Source organism: Xiphias gladius, chromosome 20 (assembly GCF_016859285.1).
Source record: "Xiphias gladius isolate SHS-SW01 ecotype Sanya breed wild chromosome 20, ASM1685928v1, whole genome shotgun sequence".
NCBI lineage: Eukaryota > Metazoa > Chordata > Actinopteri > Istiophoriformes > Xiphiidae > Xiphias > Xiphias gladius.
The window spans coordinates 6,781,075-6,795,046 of record NC_053419.1 but is presented as its reverse complement, the minus strand read 5'-3'; the positions used below and the strand labels follow the sequence as shown (position 1 = coordinate 6,795,046).

The 13,972-nt window shown below is 37.1% G+C and overlaps 1 protein-coding gene across 1 annotated transcript in view; it reads left to right on the top strand.

The window, feature by feature from the left end:
- si:ch211-127i16.2 (probable flavin-containing monoamine oxidase A) overlaps positions 1–13,972 on the top strand; it is a 37,854-nt gene that overhangs the window by 285 nt on the left and 23,597 nt on the right. The window contains exons 2-7 of the mRNA XM_040158051.1: positions 82–169; positions 1,503–1,683; positions 3,144–3,274; positions 4,987–4,996; positions 5,406–5,495; positions 7,849–7,933. Coding sequence (XP_040013985.1) covers positions 82–169; positions 1,503–1,683; positions 3,144–3,274; positions 4,987–4,996; positions 5,406–5,495; positions 7,849–7,933 — 585 coding nt within the window. The remainder of the gene's footprint in view (positions 1–81; positions 170–1,502; positions 1,684–3,143; positions 3,275–4,986; positions 4,997–5,405; positions 5,496–7,848; positions 7,934–13,972) is intronic.

The window sequence follows — 13,972 nt, the reverse complement described above, 5'->3', positions numbered from 1 at the left end:
AACTTCTGCTGGATTCTCTTAGTTTAGCAGTGGCTAAAAAGAGTCTGACTAAATCATGTCTGGTTTTTTTTTACCCTGCAGATCGGGTGGGAGGTCGCACATTGTCCACTGAAATACCAGCAGCCAACGGTGTTGAGCGTTGGGACTTTGGAGGGCAGTGGGTAGGAAGGTAATGTTGATCAGAAACTACAGGAATAACACAGGCAGGTATTCCCGACTATTCAAGCATGTAAAATTTTAAGAAGTCACTCAAATTGGGATCACAAAGATATTAGAAAAGAAAAAGAAGAACACTTTTCTCTTTACTGTACGTACGATTTTCAAGGAAATCATTGGGGCTTGTTAATGTCAAAACAGGCAGAAAATTGAGACCTCAGTTAAACAAGTGAGCTCCATCCATGTGGCCTGCTGGCAGAATGTGAGCTACGACTGGCTCCAGCCACGGATTACGCGGCTATATCACTTACCGACACACTATCTTGGAGACATAGGCTGAAGATTTTTGAGTTTTATGAATATATCACACAAACAGTTAAGGTGCCCATAAACTGCCCATTTAACAGAAAATCCTTGAGTAAGATTACTTAAAGAACAGCTGAAATGATCTCTAATGATTAAGATAGATTCAAGGCGATTATGACTGATACAGGGTTTAAATAATTTATTGTGTAAAGAACAGAGTGGGGAGGTGTATTGTTCTGTGTTGTGCTTGTAGGCTTTTGTTGCCAGAAGGCACTGATTGCATTGTGTATAATGCAGTATCACTCATTATATTACAAACTAGTAGTGTAAAAACTGCTTTTCCTAGCAGAAAGATTAGTTTTTGCAATGGTAACGTGGGGATCCGTATAAATAAACAAATAAACACTAAAGGGTATGTCAGCTAAGTATAGAATAAAACATGCCGTTTTTGTGTCTTTCCAAAACTTCACAAATTATCCAGCTTTGGGCTATCCTTTGAGGTTCCTTTCTTTATCACTCTTTGTAAAGTGTCTATTTTCAACAGTTTATGGACCATTGGCGTATCTCTGTGGTAGTCAAACATTTTTTAAAGAAACCCATCTTAGATCGCGGCTACCAGCCTATCTCAAAACTGCCCCGTCTCTCATAAGTTTTTGGAGGAATTATTGTACAGTAATTCAATTCAAGTCATGTTTGTGAAAGCTTATTGATGTGAAAATTCCGGCAGGATTTAGAATCCTTTACAGCAAAAAAATTTCACATATTCAACTATTATGCAGCAAAACAGCTCAAATGGAGAGCTTGTTAAGTGTATTGTTCAAGAGCACTTTGATGACAGTTTGATTAATACAGGACACACCCAGGTATTTCATGTTTACATTTTTCCAGTTGTTCAAGGACTCAATCAATCAATGTTGTATTCTCAGTCCCACTTTATCAGTATCCATCAGCTGTAAGTTTAATTACTCTACAGTAAATCCTGAAACACTGTAAACAATAGCATCATAAAGCTTGAAAAAACTGCCTCCTTTCTCTTTTAGCACTCAAAGACACATCTTGGAGCTTATAAAGGAGCTGGGCTTAGAAGTCTTTCCACAATTCAATATTGGCAAGAAGGTGTACCACATTGGTGGGCCAGATGCCAGAGTTCGCACCTACAGAACCAGTATCCCTACTCTATCCCTAGTAGTGCTAATTGACTTCATCCAGTTCCTGTGGAAGGTGAGGCAACAGACTAACACAGCAGTATCCTGTATTTAGGAATATGGTGAGTCAGGGCGATGCTTAGATACTTCTGATAAGCATTAGCTAAATACCCGCAACTCTCAGTGGACAAATATAATACTTAAAAAGCTGAGGAGTGGTTTAATTTATTTCTGGTTGACTGTTGTATGTGTACCAAGAGTAAGATAATACACAGCACAAACTAACCAAGCACTTTATTAGGAACACCATGCCAGTACTGGTTAGGGCCTCCCTTTGCTCTCAAAGCAGCCTCAGTTCTTCGTGGCATGGATTCCACAAGATGTGGGAAACTTTCCTTTATGTTTCTGGTCCATGTTGACATGACTGCGTCACATCATTTCTGCAGATTTGTCAGCTGCTCATTCATGCTGCAAATCTCCCGTTCTACCACACCCCAAAGGCGTTCTACTGGCTTCAGGTCTGGTGACTGTGGAGGCCACTGAAGTTCACTGACCTCACTGTCATGTTCATGAAACAAGTTTTAGATGACTTTGGTTTTGTGACATGGTGCATCATCATGCTGGAAGAAGCCATTAGAAGATAATAAATTGTGGCCTTTGAGGGTTGCACATGGTCAACAACAATACCCAGATAGGCTGTGGCATTCAAACAATTACTGATTGATATTAAGGGATCCAACAGGGAATTTGAGTCTTTGAATTCATGCTGTTAACACCAAATTCTGACCCTACCATCTGTGAGAATCAGCAGAAATCCAGATTCAGCAGACCAGGCTACATTTTTCCATTCTTCATCTGTCTTGTTTTGGTGAGCCTGTGCCCACTGCAGCCTCAGATATCTGTTCTTGGCTGACAGGAGTGGAACCCGACTTGACTTGTGCTGTTGTAGCTCATCCACCTCAAGGTTGGACGTGTTCTTCACTCTGAATTTCTTTCCTGCTCACCAAAGTTGTAAAAAGTTGTTAGCTGAGTTACCGTAGCCTTTCAGTCAGCTCCAACCAGTCTGGCTGTTCTCCTCTGACTGGATAATTGGATGAATAAGCAGGTGCACAGGTGTTCCTAATAAAGTCCTCGGTAAGCATATACAGTATAATTGGAGATATACGTTATTTTTTTAGAGACCAGACCGTATATTTTTAAAGTCAGCTTTATTGTTGAATATCCTTCCCATGCTAAGAACCAACAAGTCCCAAATGGATGCGGTAATGGTATTTTACATTTAAAATACAGTGTGCTTTTGGATTGATCGGACAAGAGTATATTTATCACAGAACAAAGTACCAAAACATTTCCTGTCCAGGAAAAATGGTTAGAGTAACAGTGGGAAGTAGAAAATAGGGAGGAAAATGCACCAACTTAATCATATTTGCCCTTCTCCAATTACTCTTTAGTTGTGATTTCTATCAATGGGATACTTTAGGTTCACAGTGGTAAATCATGTGTGGATGTATTGTGGTGATTGTGCTTTCCTCTCAGATTGACAGATTGTGTGCTACAGTATGTGTCCAGGATCCTTCAAAGACTCCAAACGCTGTGGAATTGGACAGTATGACCCTCCACTCGTACATTGAGCAACATAGTTGGACTGCTGGTCAGGGTTCAAAGTAGCTTTAAATATCATCTCCTCTATCTTGAATATTGTGTTCACTCTACTTGATTTTTTCATTTTATACCTTCTACTTTCTTTTAATTTTCCTAATGAAAAATGATTGCAGTAAAAAAAGTCTTTTCCATTGCAAATGAGATGGTTTTATTAAATTTGTTACTGTGCAAATTGAAAGGTAACCCAAAGTGCAGTTGTGGCTGATGGGAATATCATTAGTTTTGCAGTATTTGGTCATAAGTATCGGATACATTGAAAATATGACCTAAAGATGGCACTAGACAAAAATTCAGGTGATCAACTAGGTCATTAAGATTTATCCTATTGGAATCTTGAGTGTCGGTACCATATACCATCAACTTTCTGTTTAGATATTTTAGAATTATTTTCATCTGAAATTTTATCTTGTTTTGTTCCGCCTTAAAAGCTCTATAAAAATTTTAGAATATATTTTCATCTGAAATTTTATCTTGTTTTGTTCCGCCTTAAAAGCTCTATAAAAATTTTAGAATATATTTTCATCTGAAATTTTATCTTGTTTTGTTCCGCCTTAAAAGCTCTATAAAAATTTTAGAATATATTTTCATCTGAAATTTTATCTTGTTTTGTTCCGCCTTAAAAGCTCTATAAAAATTTTAGAATATATTTTCATCTGAAATTTTATCTTGTTTTGTTCCGCCTTAAAAGCTCTATAAAAATTTTAGAATATATTTTCATCTGAAATTTTATCTTGTTTTGTTCCGCCTTAAAAGCTCTATAAAAATTTTAGAATATATTTTCATCTGAAATTTTATCTTGTTTTGTTCCGCCTTAAAAGCTCTATAAAAATTTTAGAATATATTTTCATCTGAAATTTTATCTTGTTTTGTTCCGCCTTAAAAGCTCTATAAAAATTTTAGAATATATTTTCATCTGAAATTTTATCTTGTTTTGTTCCGCCTTAAAAGCTCTATAAAAATTTTAGAATATATTTTCATCTGAAATTTTATCTTGTTTTGTTCCGCCTTAAAAGCTCTATAAAAATTTTAGAATATATTTTCATCTGAAATTTTATCTTGTTTTGTTCCGCCTTAAAAGCTCTATAAAAATTTTAGAATATATTTTCATCTGAAATTTTATCTTGTTTTGTTCCGCCTTAAAAGCTCTATAAAAATTTTAGAATATATTTTCATCTGAAATTTTATCTTGTTTTGTTCCGCCTTAAAAGCTCTATAAAAATTTTAGAATATATTTTCATCTGAAATTTTATCTTGTTTTGTTCCGCCTTAAAAGCTCTATAAAAATTTTAGAATATATTTTCATCTGAAATTTTATCTTGTTTTGTTCCGCCTTAAAAGCTCTATAAAAATTTTAGAATATATTTTCATCTGAAATTTTATCTTGTTTTGTTCCGCCTTAAAAGCTCTATAAAAATTTTAGAATATATTTTCATCTGAAATTTTATCTTTGTTTTGTTCCGCTTCTTTAAAAGCCTCTATAAAAATTTTAGAATATATTTTCATCTGCGAAATTTTATCTTGTTTTTGTTCATGTAAAAGCTCTATAAAATTTTAGAATATATATCTGAAATTTTAAAATTTTATCTTGTTTTGTTCCGCCTTAAAAGCTCTATAAAAATTTTAGAATATATTTTCATCTGAAATTTTACATTCAATCAGTACTCCTTTAGTTGTGTGGTATTTCTCATTAATACTTTATACTTGTGCTTACATTCAGCTTTTATGTTGTACTTTTTCATGAGGCTTTTTTTTTAACATACTGGTCCCACGTGAATAATTAGTATTTTCTACCTTTTGGAAGGAAATAGTTTTCTCTGAAAATTGTTGGCAGCCAGTTTAGTGGCTCATGCAGAGGAGTTGCTGATGAGTTTGTAAATGTCATTTCTAACTGTTTGCGCACCACGGACAAAATGCTTTGTTGTACTGGGGTGTCAGCAGAAGTGTCAGAGGGAGATACATAAAAATCTTGGCAAATATGACCACTATCTGCATGGCTGGATAGACACCACCAGGGGCTTGTTGTTTTGTAATTTGGGTGAGGTGACCCTATAACTTGAAGCACTCTGGCCATGCAGGAATTGAGGGCATCTACGGGTTTTAAGCCCACCTTAAATTGTAATATCTGTCTCTCCACAGGGAGGCACCCAACAGCTTTCAGAGTGTCTGGCAGAACGCGTGGGGTGGAAGAATGTCCGGCTGGGTTCTGCTGTGACGGCCATATGGCAGGTAGAGTACAGTGACAGCTCTCTCAGGGATTCATGAGGCACGACACAGAGTTAACAGCTTCCTCACTGGGGAAACAGGCTGTCCCATGTGAAGACACTGTCTGTTCTGCTTGACTTTCTTCCCCAGCTGAGAGTCCAAGAAGGCTCTGTGCACCCTTAAGTGTAGAGCTTTCCTCGGTGTTCCTCATCAATATACTGCTTTATTCTACTGTTTATAGATTTAGTTGTGTTTATTTATTTATTTATTTATTGATTTATTGCTTTAGAATAATGAGTACTGGATAGTAAAATATTAACTGTGATTCTTGTTATAGACTATAGAATATTGAACTGAATACCGAATACCGTCAGTAAGGAGCCTATGTCTGCATTTCCTTCAAAGTAGAGCCAAAACGATTTGTCAATTGAGCAATTAGTTCATCAACAGAAAAATAACTGACAAAAATTTTGATAACCTCTTTGCCTTTCATGTCATTTGTTAAGGATAAAAGCCAAGAAAGAACTGGTTGCAGCTTCTTAAATGTGACGATTTGGCTTTTCTCGTTTATATCATGGTAAACTGAATATCTTTGGGTTTTACACTTTTGGTGGGAAAAAATGAACAATTATAATGTCTCTTATACTGCTCTCAATATGTTTTGACACTTGTGAAACAATTAGCCAATTAATCCATGAGTCAGTTGACAGAAAATGAAATATCAACTATATTTTTAATCATTTAATCATTTAAGTCATTTACCAAATAACATCAACAAAAAAAAAAAGGTCTACCCTTCATATGTGAATATCTGCTGGTACTTAGTTTTCTGTGAGAGTAAAGTTAATATCTTTGGACTGTTGTTTGGACAGAACAACAGGGAAATGTCTTTTCTATAGCAGCTTGTCATGTGCAGGGTCACAGAAGGCTATAGCCTATCCCAGCATGCAATGAGTGAGAGGCAGGTCACACCGTTGACATTTTGCCAGTCTGTTACAGAGATAAAACTTACATATTGACAGACAAACACATTCACACTCAGTCACAACAATTTAGAGTTATTACTTCACGTATGCTGAACCAGAGCAACCAGAGGACACCCCCACAGGAACGGAGTGAGCACGCAAACTTCACACAGACAGGCCCTATTCACCCAGGTCGGTTTCACACCCAGGCCCTTCTTGCATTGAGGCAAAAGTGGCATGCACCTACAAACCAAAAAATATGAAATCATTATTTTATGAAAGTACATGAAAATAATAAATTGCCTTCCTACCTTGAGGAATGCCTGTCCAAACTCGAGCAACTTGGACACCTTTAATTTTCAGCCTTGACCTTGAAAAAAAGAGTAGTTCTGCTCTAAAGAGCTGATTGGTGTCACAGTGGTGCTGGGAGCAATGAACTCCTCAGAACAGAGGGGCTTTACTGTGTTAATGCTTTGTGAATCAATATATATATATATATATTTCTTAATAATCCTAAAGTTACTGAGGAGCCAGTCTAGAGAACTGAAAATATATTAATTTCTAATTTTCAGCCTCCAAAAATATCTAGCTGTTTTACAGTCTTAGAAGACAAGAGCTATGTTGCACAGTGGCTGACTTTTAATTATCACCAGAGGCTTAAGTTTAGTGAAAATACATGTTAGAGAAAGGGACCTGCCACATAAGAGCTCTGCAATTATAAGAGCCAGACTGTCTGCAGTGAGTCAAAATGAATGACGTACAGTAGAACACTGAGCCATCACAATATCATTTGACCACCTTTTAAAGTTTATTTCACCATACCATTTTCATAAATGACTAAATTATCTCCTTCTCATACCAGCTCTTTAGAATCGACATTCATAAAATACAAAACATGATCTAATAGAGAGAAATCTGTTTAATTTATAAAACTGTGTATCATTTTTTAAATATCTCCTTAGAGGCTCTTTTTCCTTTACTGTTGAATACATGCTAAATAAACACAGAAGCATATCTGGGTATTTACAGTATGGTATTTGATGACACATGTCATAAACTGAGTATCAGAGGATCAAAGTTTATGTGTAAACATGACAACACATGTCTGCATAGCCCTAATATTATTACAAAGGGCAAAATGTGGCTCCAGAAATGCCAAAATAATGTCAAATATGCACAGCTGGATACGTAGGGAAGATTGGGTCAGCAACTGGAAAGTAGCAATGACTCCAGTAAAGTAAAGTTTAATACAGTCTGCGCATACTGTGTTTGAAGTAAATTGTGTCCAAAATCAGTCAGCGAAATTATACTCACAAATAGCTCCACCATACCACACAAGATACATGTTACTAACAAATCTGTGCAACTTGCTCATTAAATAGAGCTGTATTTGTGTTTACATGCCTCAACAGGATGCTGAGTGGGCCAGGGTGATGACCGCCACTGCCACGTTCTTGTGCAGAGCTGTGATTGTCACCTCTCCCCCTCATTTGGCAGGTCAGTGTGCATCTCCCACCTCTGTCGACTCGTTAAATGGAATTCTCACTGATGCAGAAGGCAAATATCCTCTTCTCTCACCACATCTGTCAAACGTTGCAAACTGTGCATGCTTGCAGATAAATTTGTGATTTTCCTAAATCTTTCTGGCTGTGGGGCGTGGCAGTCACTTTGGCTGAAGTTATTTCTGTCTGAGGTTGGGCCCTGGGCTGAGGAATTGCCTGGATTGGATTTTGAACCAGAGCAGGAGTTAAGGCCAAAACTTTAACTGGGGGCTAATGTCACATTCGTTACGGTAGGTGGTGGGAAGCTAGAAGTGTCAAACTCGTCATTACTGACCTCTCTGCAATTGAGCTACCAAGGAGGGAAAAATATGGACCCCTGCAGAAAAAAGTGTGTTTTTGGCTGTTCACAAGAGCCAGAAAGTTTTAATTGAACCAAGTGGCATAACATTTACTAGCATGCCATTTGAGAATCATAGTGTGAAGTCTGAGTTTGAGAAAACATTACCAACCCCTGAACAGAATCTACTTTTTATTTATCTGCTTTGTATTTTGTTTATATTGTTTTTCCCGGTCAGAAAATAGAAATCCTACATTTCAACTCATAATCAACTGCAGGGTAAAATAGTGTTGACTCTGAGTTGGGTCTGGATTTGATTATTGCCTTTCGTCCAGTGCTTTTCATGTGTAGGACACATACTAAGACTGGAGTTGGTGCTGGTTGATGTTGAAGCTGGAGTCGAGGCCACTTCTGCCAGGTTTGGAAGAGGCCAGAGCTGAATCTGAAGCTGGAGCTTACTCTGGGTCTGTTCCCATTTGTACTAAGCTGGCAACAGATCCGTCACTCAAAGCCTCATACTCAGAGCCATGGACCATGGCCAGGATCCTTAATGAGACAGGTTTGAGAGCGGTATTGAATTATGCAGCATGGATTGCTCTGGCTCCGATGCCACAGTGCCACGATTTGGCCTTAAATCAGTGTAGGGAGGTTGACAGGGACTTTCAAAAGCCAAAGTCAGGCCAGTGATTGAGACGTCACCTCTCCCAAAAGGAGTCAGGAATAAATTAAAGAGAGGATAGTTGCTTGAAGTAATCGGTGTGACATTTTTCATTTTAATTTTCTGAAAGTGGGTAAACCTGAGCAGCTTTCCAGTTAGTGGGAGAGCAAAGGGCAGAGATTAACACAGACAGTGGGAATGATGATAATGACTCCAGATGATTTCAAGCCTCTATTGGACAGTAGAAGTGTAAAGCGTTGTTCACAGTATCCATTGCCTCTCATGTTTGGCTCCTCTTTTCGAGATGTTTGTTTCTGTCATCCCTAATTAACTCTGAGTTCACTTGCTTTTGAATCAGTGAATGAGTAGATGGATGAATGAACAAGAAAATGAATACTTTCTGGGTCCACAAGGTGCTGGGCATCAAAAGACACCCGCCACTGAATTCACACACACCAACACAAATGCTGGATATGAGCTATGTGTTCCCTAATATATTATGTTTGGCCTGTTCTTGGCTCCTGGATTTATCTCCCCATTCAGCCATCCATCTTTTATAATGAGTTCCGTCAGGTTTTTTTTTTTTGTTAGTTTTTTGTTAGCACTTCTCTCACTCATCTCAATGATTTATGAACTATTTGTTTTTCAATACACATGAGATTGCTATGAAGAGGAAGGGCCTGGAAATGCTAATTCTGGCCATGTGTTGACTTTTGAAAACATGGTCGAAGTATGCATGTTTTAGTTGGTATGTAAGTAGGTTCCCATATATATTAATTCTGAGAAAAAAAAAAAAAACCAATTAGTCTCTCACAGGATGCAGTTCAAGTATAATGCAATTAGGCATTCAGTCTAATACTCAGCAACAGTTACAGAGACAGCTCTGCAGTTGCTAAATTAACATTTTGTTTCAATGTGTTTCCCTGTCTCTGTTTATTAATTAGGAAGTCCCTGGTTGAGCATGCTGACGGGCTGTGTGTGGGCATACAGTATGTGTCCGTGTGGGCATGCGTACGAACATGTATTATTGAGTGGGTGACACTAAAATTCTTGATGTCACTTGGAAAAGTTGTACCTGAATAAAGGTGTTTTTCATCTGATCACAACTGAACCTGACAAGCAGCCAAGCAGCTCTCTATCTGATGTTGCCATCTATCTTCTCACGGAGGAGGAGCTGCTGTAATGACAGCAGGCATGGGCAGTGGTGAGGAAACTACTACATCTGCCACTTGCAGTTAAGTCCAGAGCCTTGTGCACACTAGTAGAAAACAGGTAAACAGTGCATTAGCATTTATTTGCCAGCTGATATTGTGTGAGCCAGGAGTCCAGGCCAGTATCTGCTGTGCTGTGAATGAAACTAATGGAACCTAATTGAGGGATTAAACATGAAGTGGGAGCTGAAGTGATTGTGAAGATAACTAACGCAATGTGATTTTTATCTCACCGAGTTTAAACTCTGTGGAGATGAATTTAGCTGTGTGCATTTTGCATCTCTGCTGATGGGCAAAATAGCAAGTGTTGATGAGCAGGCAAATATAATAAATGTGGTTTTGCAAAGCTTTGTTCACCAACGGAAAATGTTCAAATCCCAAAAGGACAGACAATGGTCAATACTCTTTTCTAAAGCTCCTGTCATTTCTGTGTAGAGCCAGTCGATAATGAGATTTTAAGGCCAAAAAATGCTTTGGTATTATAGAGGTTTTTATAAGAAAATTCAAAATGACGTATTCAGCACAAGACCATCAAGAAGAGCTTTTTTTTTTTTTTTTTTTTAACCAAGCATCCTTTAAATCTGGTTATTAAAGAACTGTGATGAAAATACATCCTGAGTGGGACACTTTAGTTGAAAAATAAAGTGCTATATAGTGGGCAAACTTTGTAATGGTGTTACTGTTTCTAAAATGACCTCAAACATATTTCTTTGCTTTACTTTCTAGTCGACAAACAGATTGATATGCTGCACCTGTGACATGCTAAAATCAACCAATAAATCATGCTCTCTTTCTCTGTAACAGCTCTACTTATTTAAAGTAAGTTTAAAGAACTCTATATTATTAAATATCTCTGTCTAAATTAGCATCAATTAAAAAGAAAATTTGAAAACATTAAAACCTATCAAAACTGAATAGTAGTTAACATGCCTCATCAGGACTCTTTATTCCCAAGTATTTTTGGCTTTCTTGCCTTTATCAGGGAAAAAACATCTGTAAATGTTTGTGGAGTAAAGCATTGGGGAAGTGTTGTGCAATGTGTTTTCACTTTGATGGACTTACTGGAATTCACACTGGTCTAAGCAAACAACCAAAAACTGTCAGAATTTTAAATACTGATTAGTGCCAAAGAAAAAAAAAAAAAAAAACCAAACAAACATAAAAACTCGCATCTCATCACTTAGTAAGAAGCAAAATTAGAAAATAATTTATCGTGACATTTAAACCAGATTGAATATAAAATCTGGTTTTAGATATTAAACCAGAGTCAAATGAATTTCTAAACTACTGAGGGGCAATTTTAGCTAAAAAGGTCATTCTCCATGAGTCCGTTTTTGTCAAGACCAGAAGCAGAAATTATTAAGTAGATGTTGGAAACTACAGGGAGTGTAGGGAGAGAAGGGGGAAGCTGTCTGGTGCTACTACTGAGCCTTCAATTTCAATAAGTGTCAAGGGGTTTAGTCCGTAATTCAATAGAAGATCTGTGATGTTAACATGCACACAGATACAGGATTCTATGTATAAATCTTTAACATTTGATTAAGTGATTGCTGAATAGTGCTGCCTATCTCTGATGGTCTTACAGTTTTATGACAGTGAGAGTTGCTATTTTTTAAAATCCATCTGTTGCTTTTTGCCGTATTTATTATTATTTATTTTACATCAAAATGTCGACACACGGTGGTCATGGAACATTACAGTAAATCTAGCATGAAGGCTTTTTTTTTCTTTTCACATGGACATTATCCACAGACCAAGCAAAAGGTTGTGCATGTGATCACTTTTTCTTCCCCACAATAGGTTCTTACTTCACATTCTTTGCACTGCTCTGTTGGCTTGTAAGGATGAAAGAGATAATCCAGTTTCATCGAATACACTGGCACAGCTATGAAAAAAACTTTAGTTATAGCTAGCCTTAGCTATTTTCATACTTTTTAAAGTTTCTTTGCACTCTTCTGTATAAATTGCCATCTGGAAACTGCATTTCTGAATCATCGTCCCTTTGATGTTATGTCTTGATTTGAGTGGCTTTTCATGTTTCACTTTCCTCATCTTTCTGACAGTCAAAGACACTGAAAGTGCCTATGTGCTATGTTAAAAGTTCAGAGTGAGAAAGTAATGGAAATTTGAAGCCCCTCGCTGAGGGCTACCACAGATATGACTCACAGGTTAGTGACAGAGAAAATTGAGAAAGCAAGGTCAACGTTCTTCAGTAGTGCATTCAGAAAAATGAAGTGGATCAACTGTCACAGTACTTTAAAAGGAGAGAGTTAGATTAAGACAGACAGAAAGATGATGAAAAGACCGAAAGGAAACCACTCCGGGGGAAGCAGTGTCTTAGAAGTCATAATGTGTTAAGGGTCAGTTACCAGCAGTTGTGCAGACTGCTCTGGAGCCATAAAAGACTCTTGCACATGCATCTGTTTTCCAATGATGGCCGAGTGATACAAAAAGCAGTCTCATGAGCTGTCAAATTTGGTGTATTCTCCCATGTCTGGTCCAAGGAAAAGTGTTTTTTTTTTTTTTTTTTTTTTTGGCCTCTGCCTTTTATCCTCTGTTGTCAAACTACAAGGCAGGGGCTGTTTGACTCAAATGGTTCAGGATACTGATTAGCATCACAGAGATTGTTCTTATAATTCTAAATAAAATTGGCTACTTCTTCAATGTAACCGGGTCAAAATTTATCTAGTTCTGCATATTACAAGGGTTTAGATGGGGCCATATAAATTATACGTATATATTCATAAATAATTGAAGAGTTACACTTACAGATGGAAATATAAGTGTGCTGTGGTTTTTGTAACAGATGTATTGCTAGAAAATAATAACTTGGATCCAGCTGTTGTTCACTGTTAATTTGTGTATCAAAAATCAATTAGCGAGTGAGAGCAGCTTTATCGCCGGTGTTGTAATAAAGTGTAATGGATTTTTGCTAATTTAAATAAATATTAATAGTGATTAAAACACTAAGTATTCCTAAGTTTATATTACATGTCAATTTCTGATTATTAATGAGTGCACTTTTATCATTATACCACTTACCAAAGTCATTTTGGCATTGTGCTTTAACGAGACTAGGTCTACAGCCATGCTAGCAGCTCTGTCAGGCTGTCCTTCATCTGAGTGGAGCTTTGAGCTGAATGCTAACATCTCTGTGCTAACATGCTGACATTAAGCAGGTATACACTGTGTCCCAATACTCTGTCCCATACTACATACCAATTCTGTACAGTAGTATAGTACACTTGGTTACCAGTTAGCATACAAAAATATCAACATACTTGACCATTATATTAACAGGAAATAATACAGTAGGTGTGACTGCAGCTTAAACCTCACAGAGACATGAAAATGCTTCCAAGATTTTTTCCCAAGGTTTTTAACAGACACTCAAAAATTGACTGTATGTAGTATACACATTGAATGCTTTGACTATATTTTGTCCCTTTTCTAGTATGAACACGCTAATAAAACCTGCTTCCTGCTTCCGAATCCATATGTATAGATGAGTGGTAGAATAGATTTGGGACACAGCGATAATGTTTACCACATTCAGAATCTTAGTTTAACATGCTAACATTTGCTGATTAGCACAAAACATGTGCCATTCAGCTGAGACTGATGGGAATGTCATTAGTTTAGTAGGTATTTGTTAAAATGCCTTTGGTATAAACTAAAGCATTGAAAAAAATGAAATTTTTGAGCTGATGGCAGCACTAGAGGAAAAGTCAGAGGAACACGTCAATAGAATTTATCCTGAGGGGGACATGGATGTCTGCACCAAATTTCATTGCACACCATTCAGTACAGTATTTGAGACATTTCACA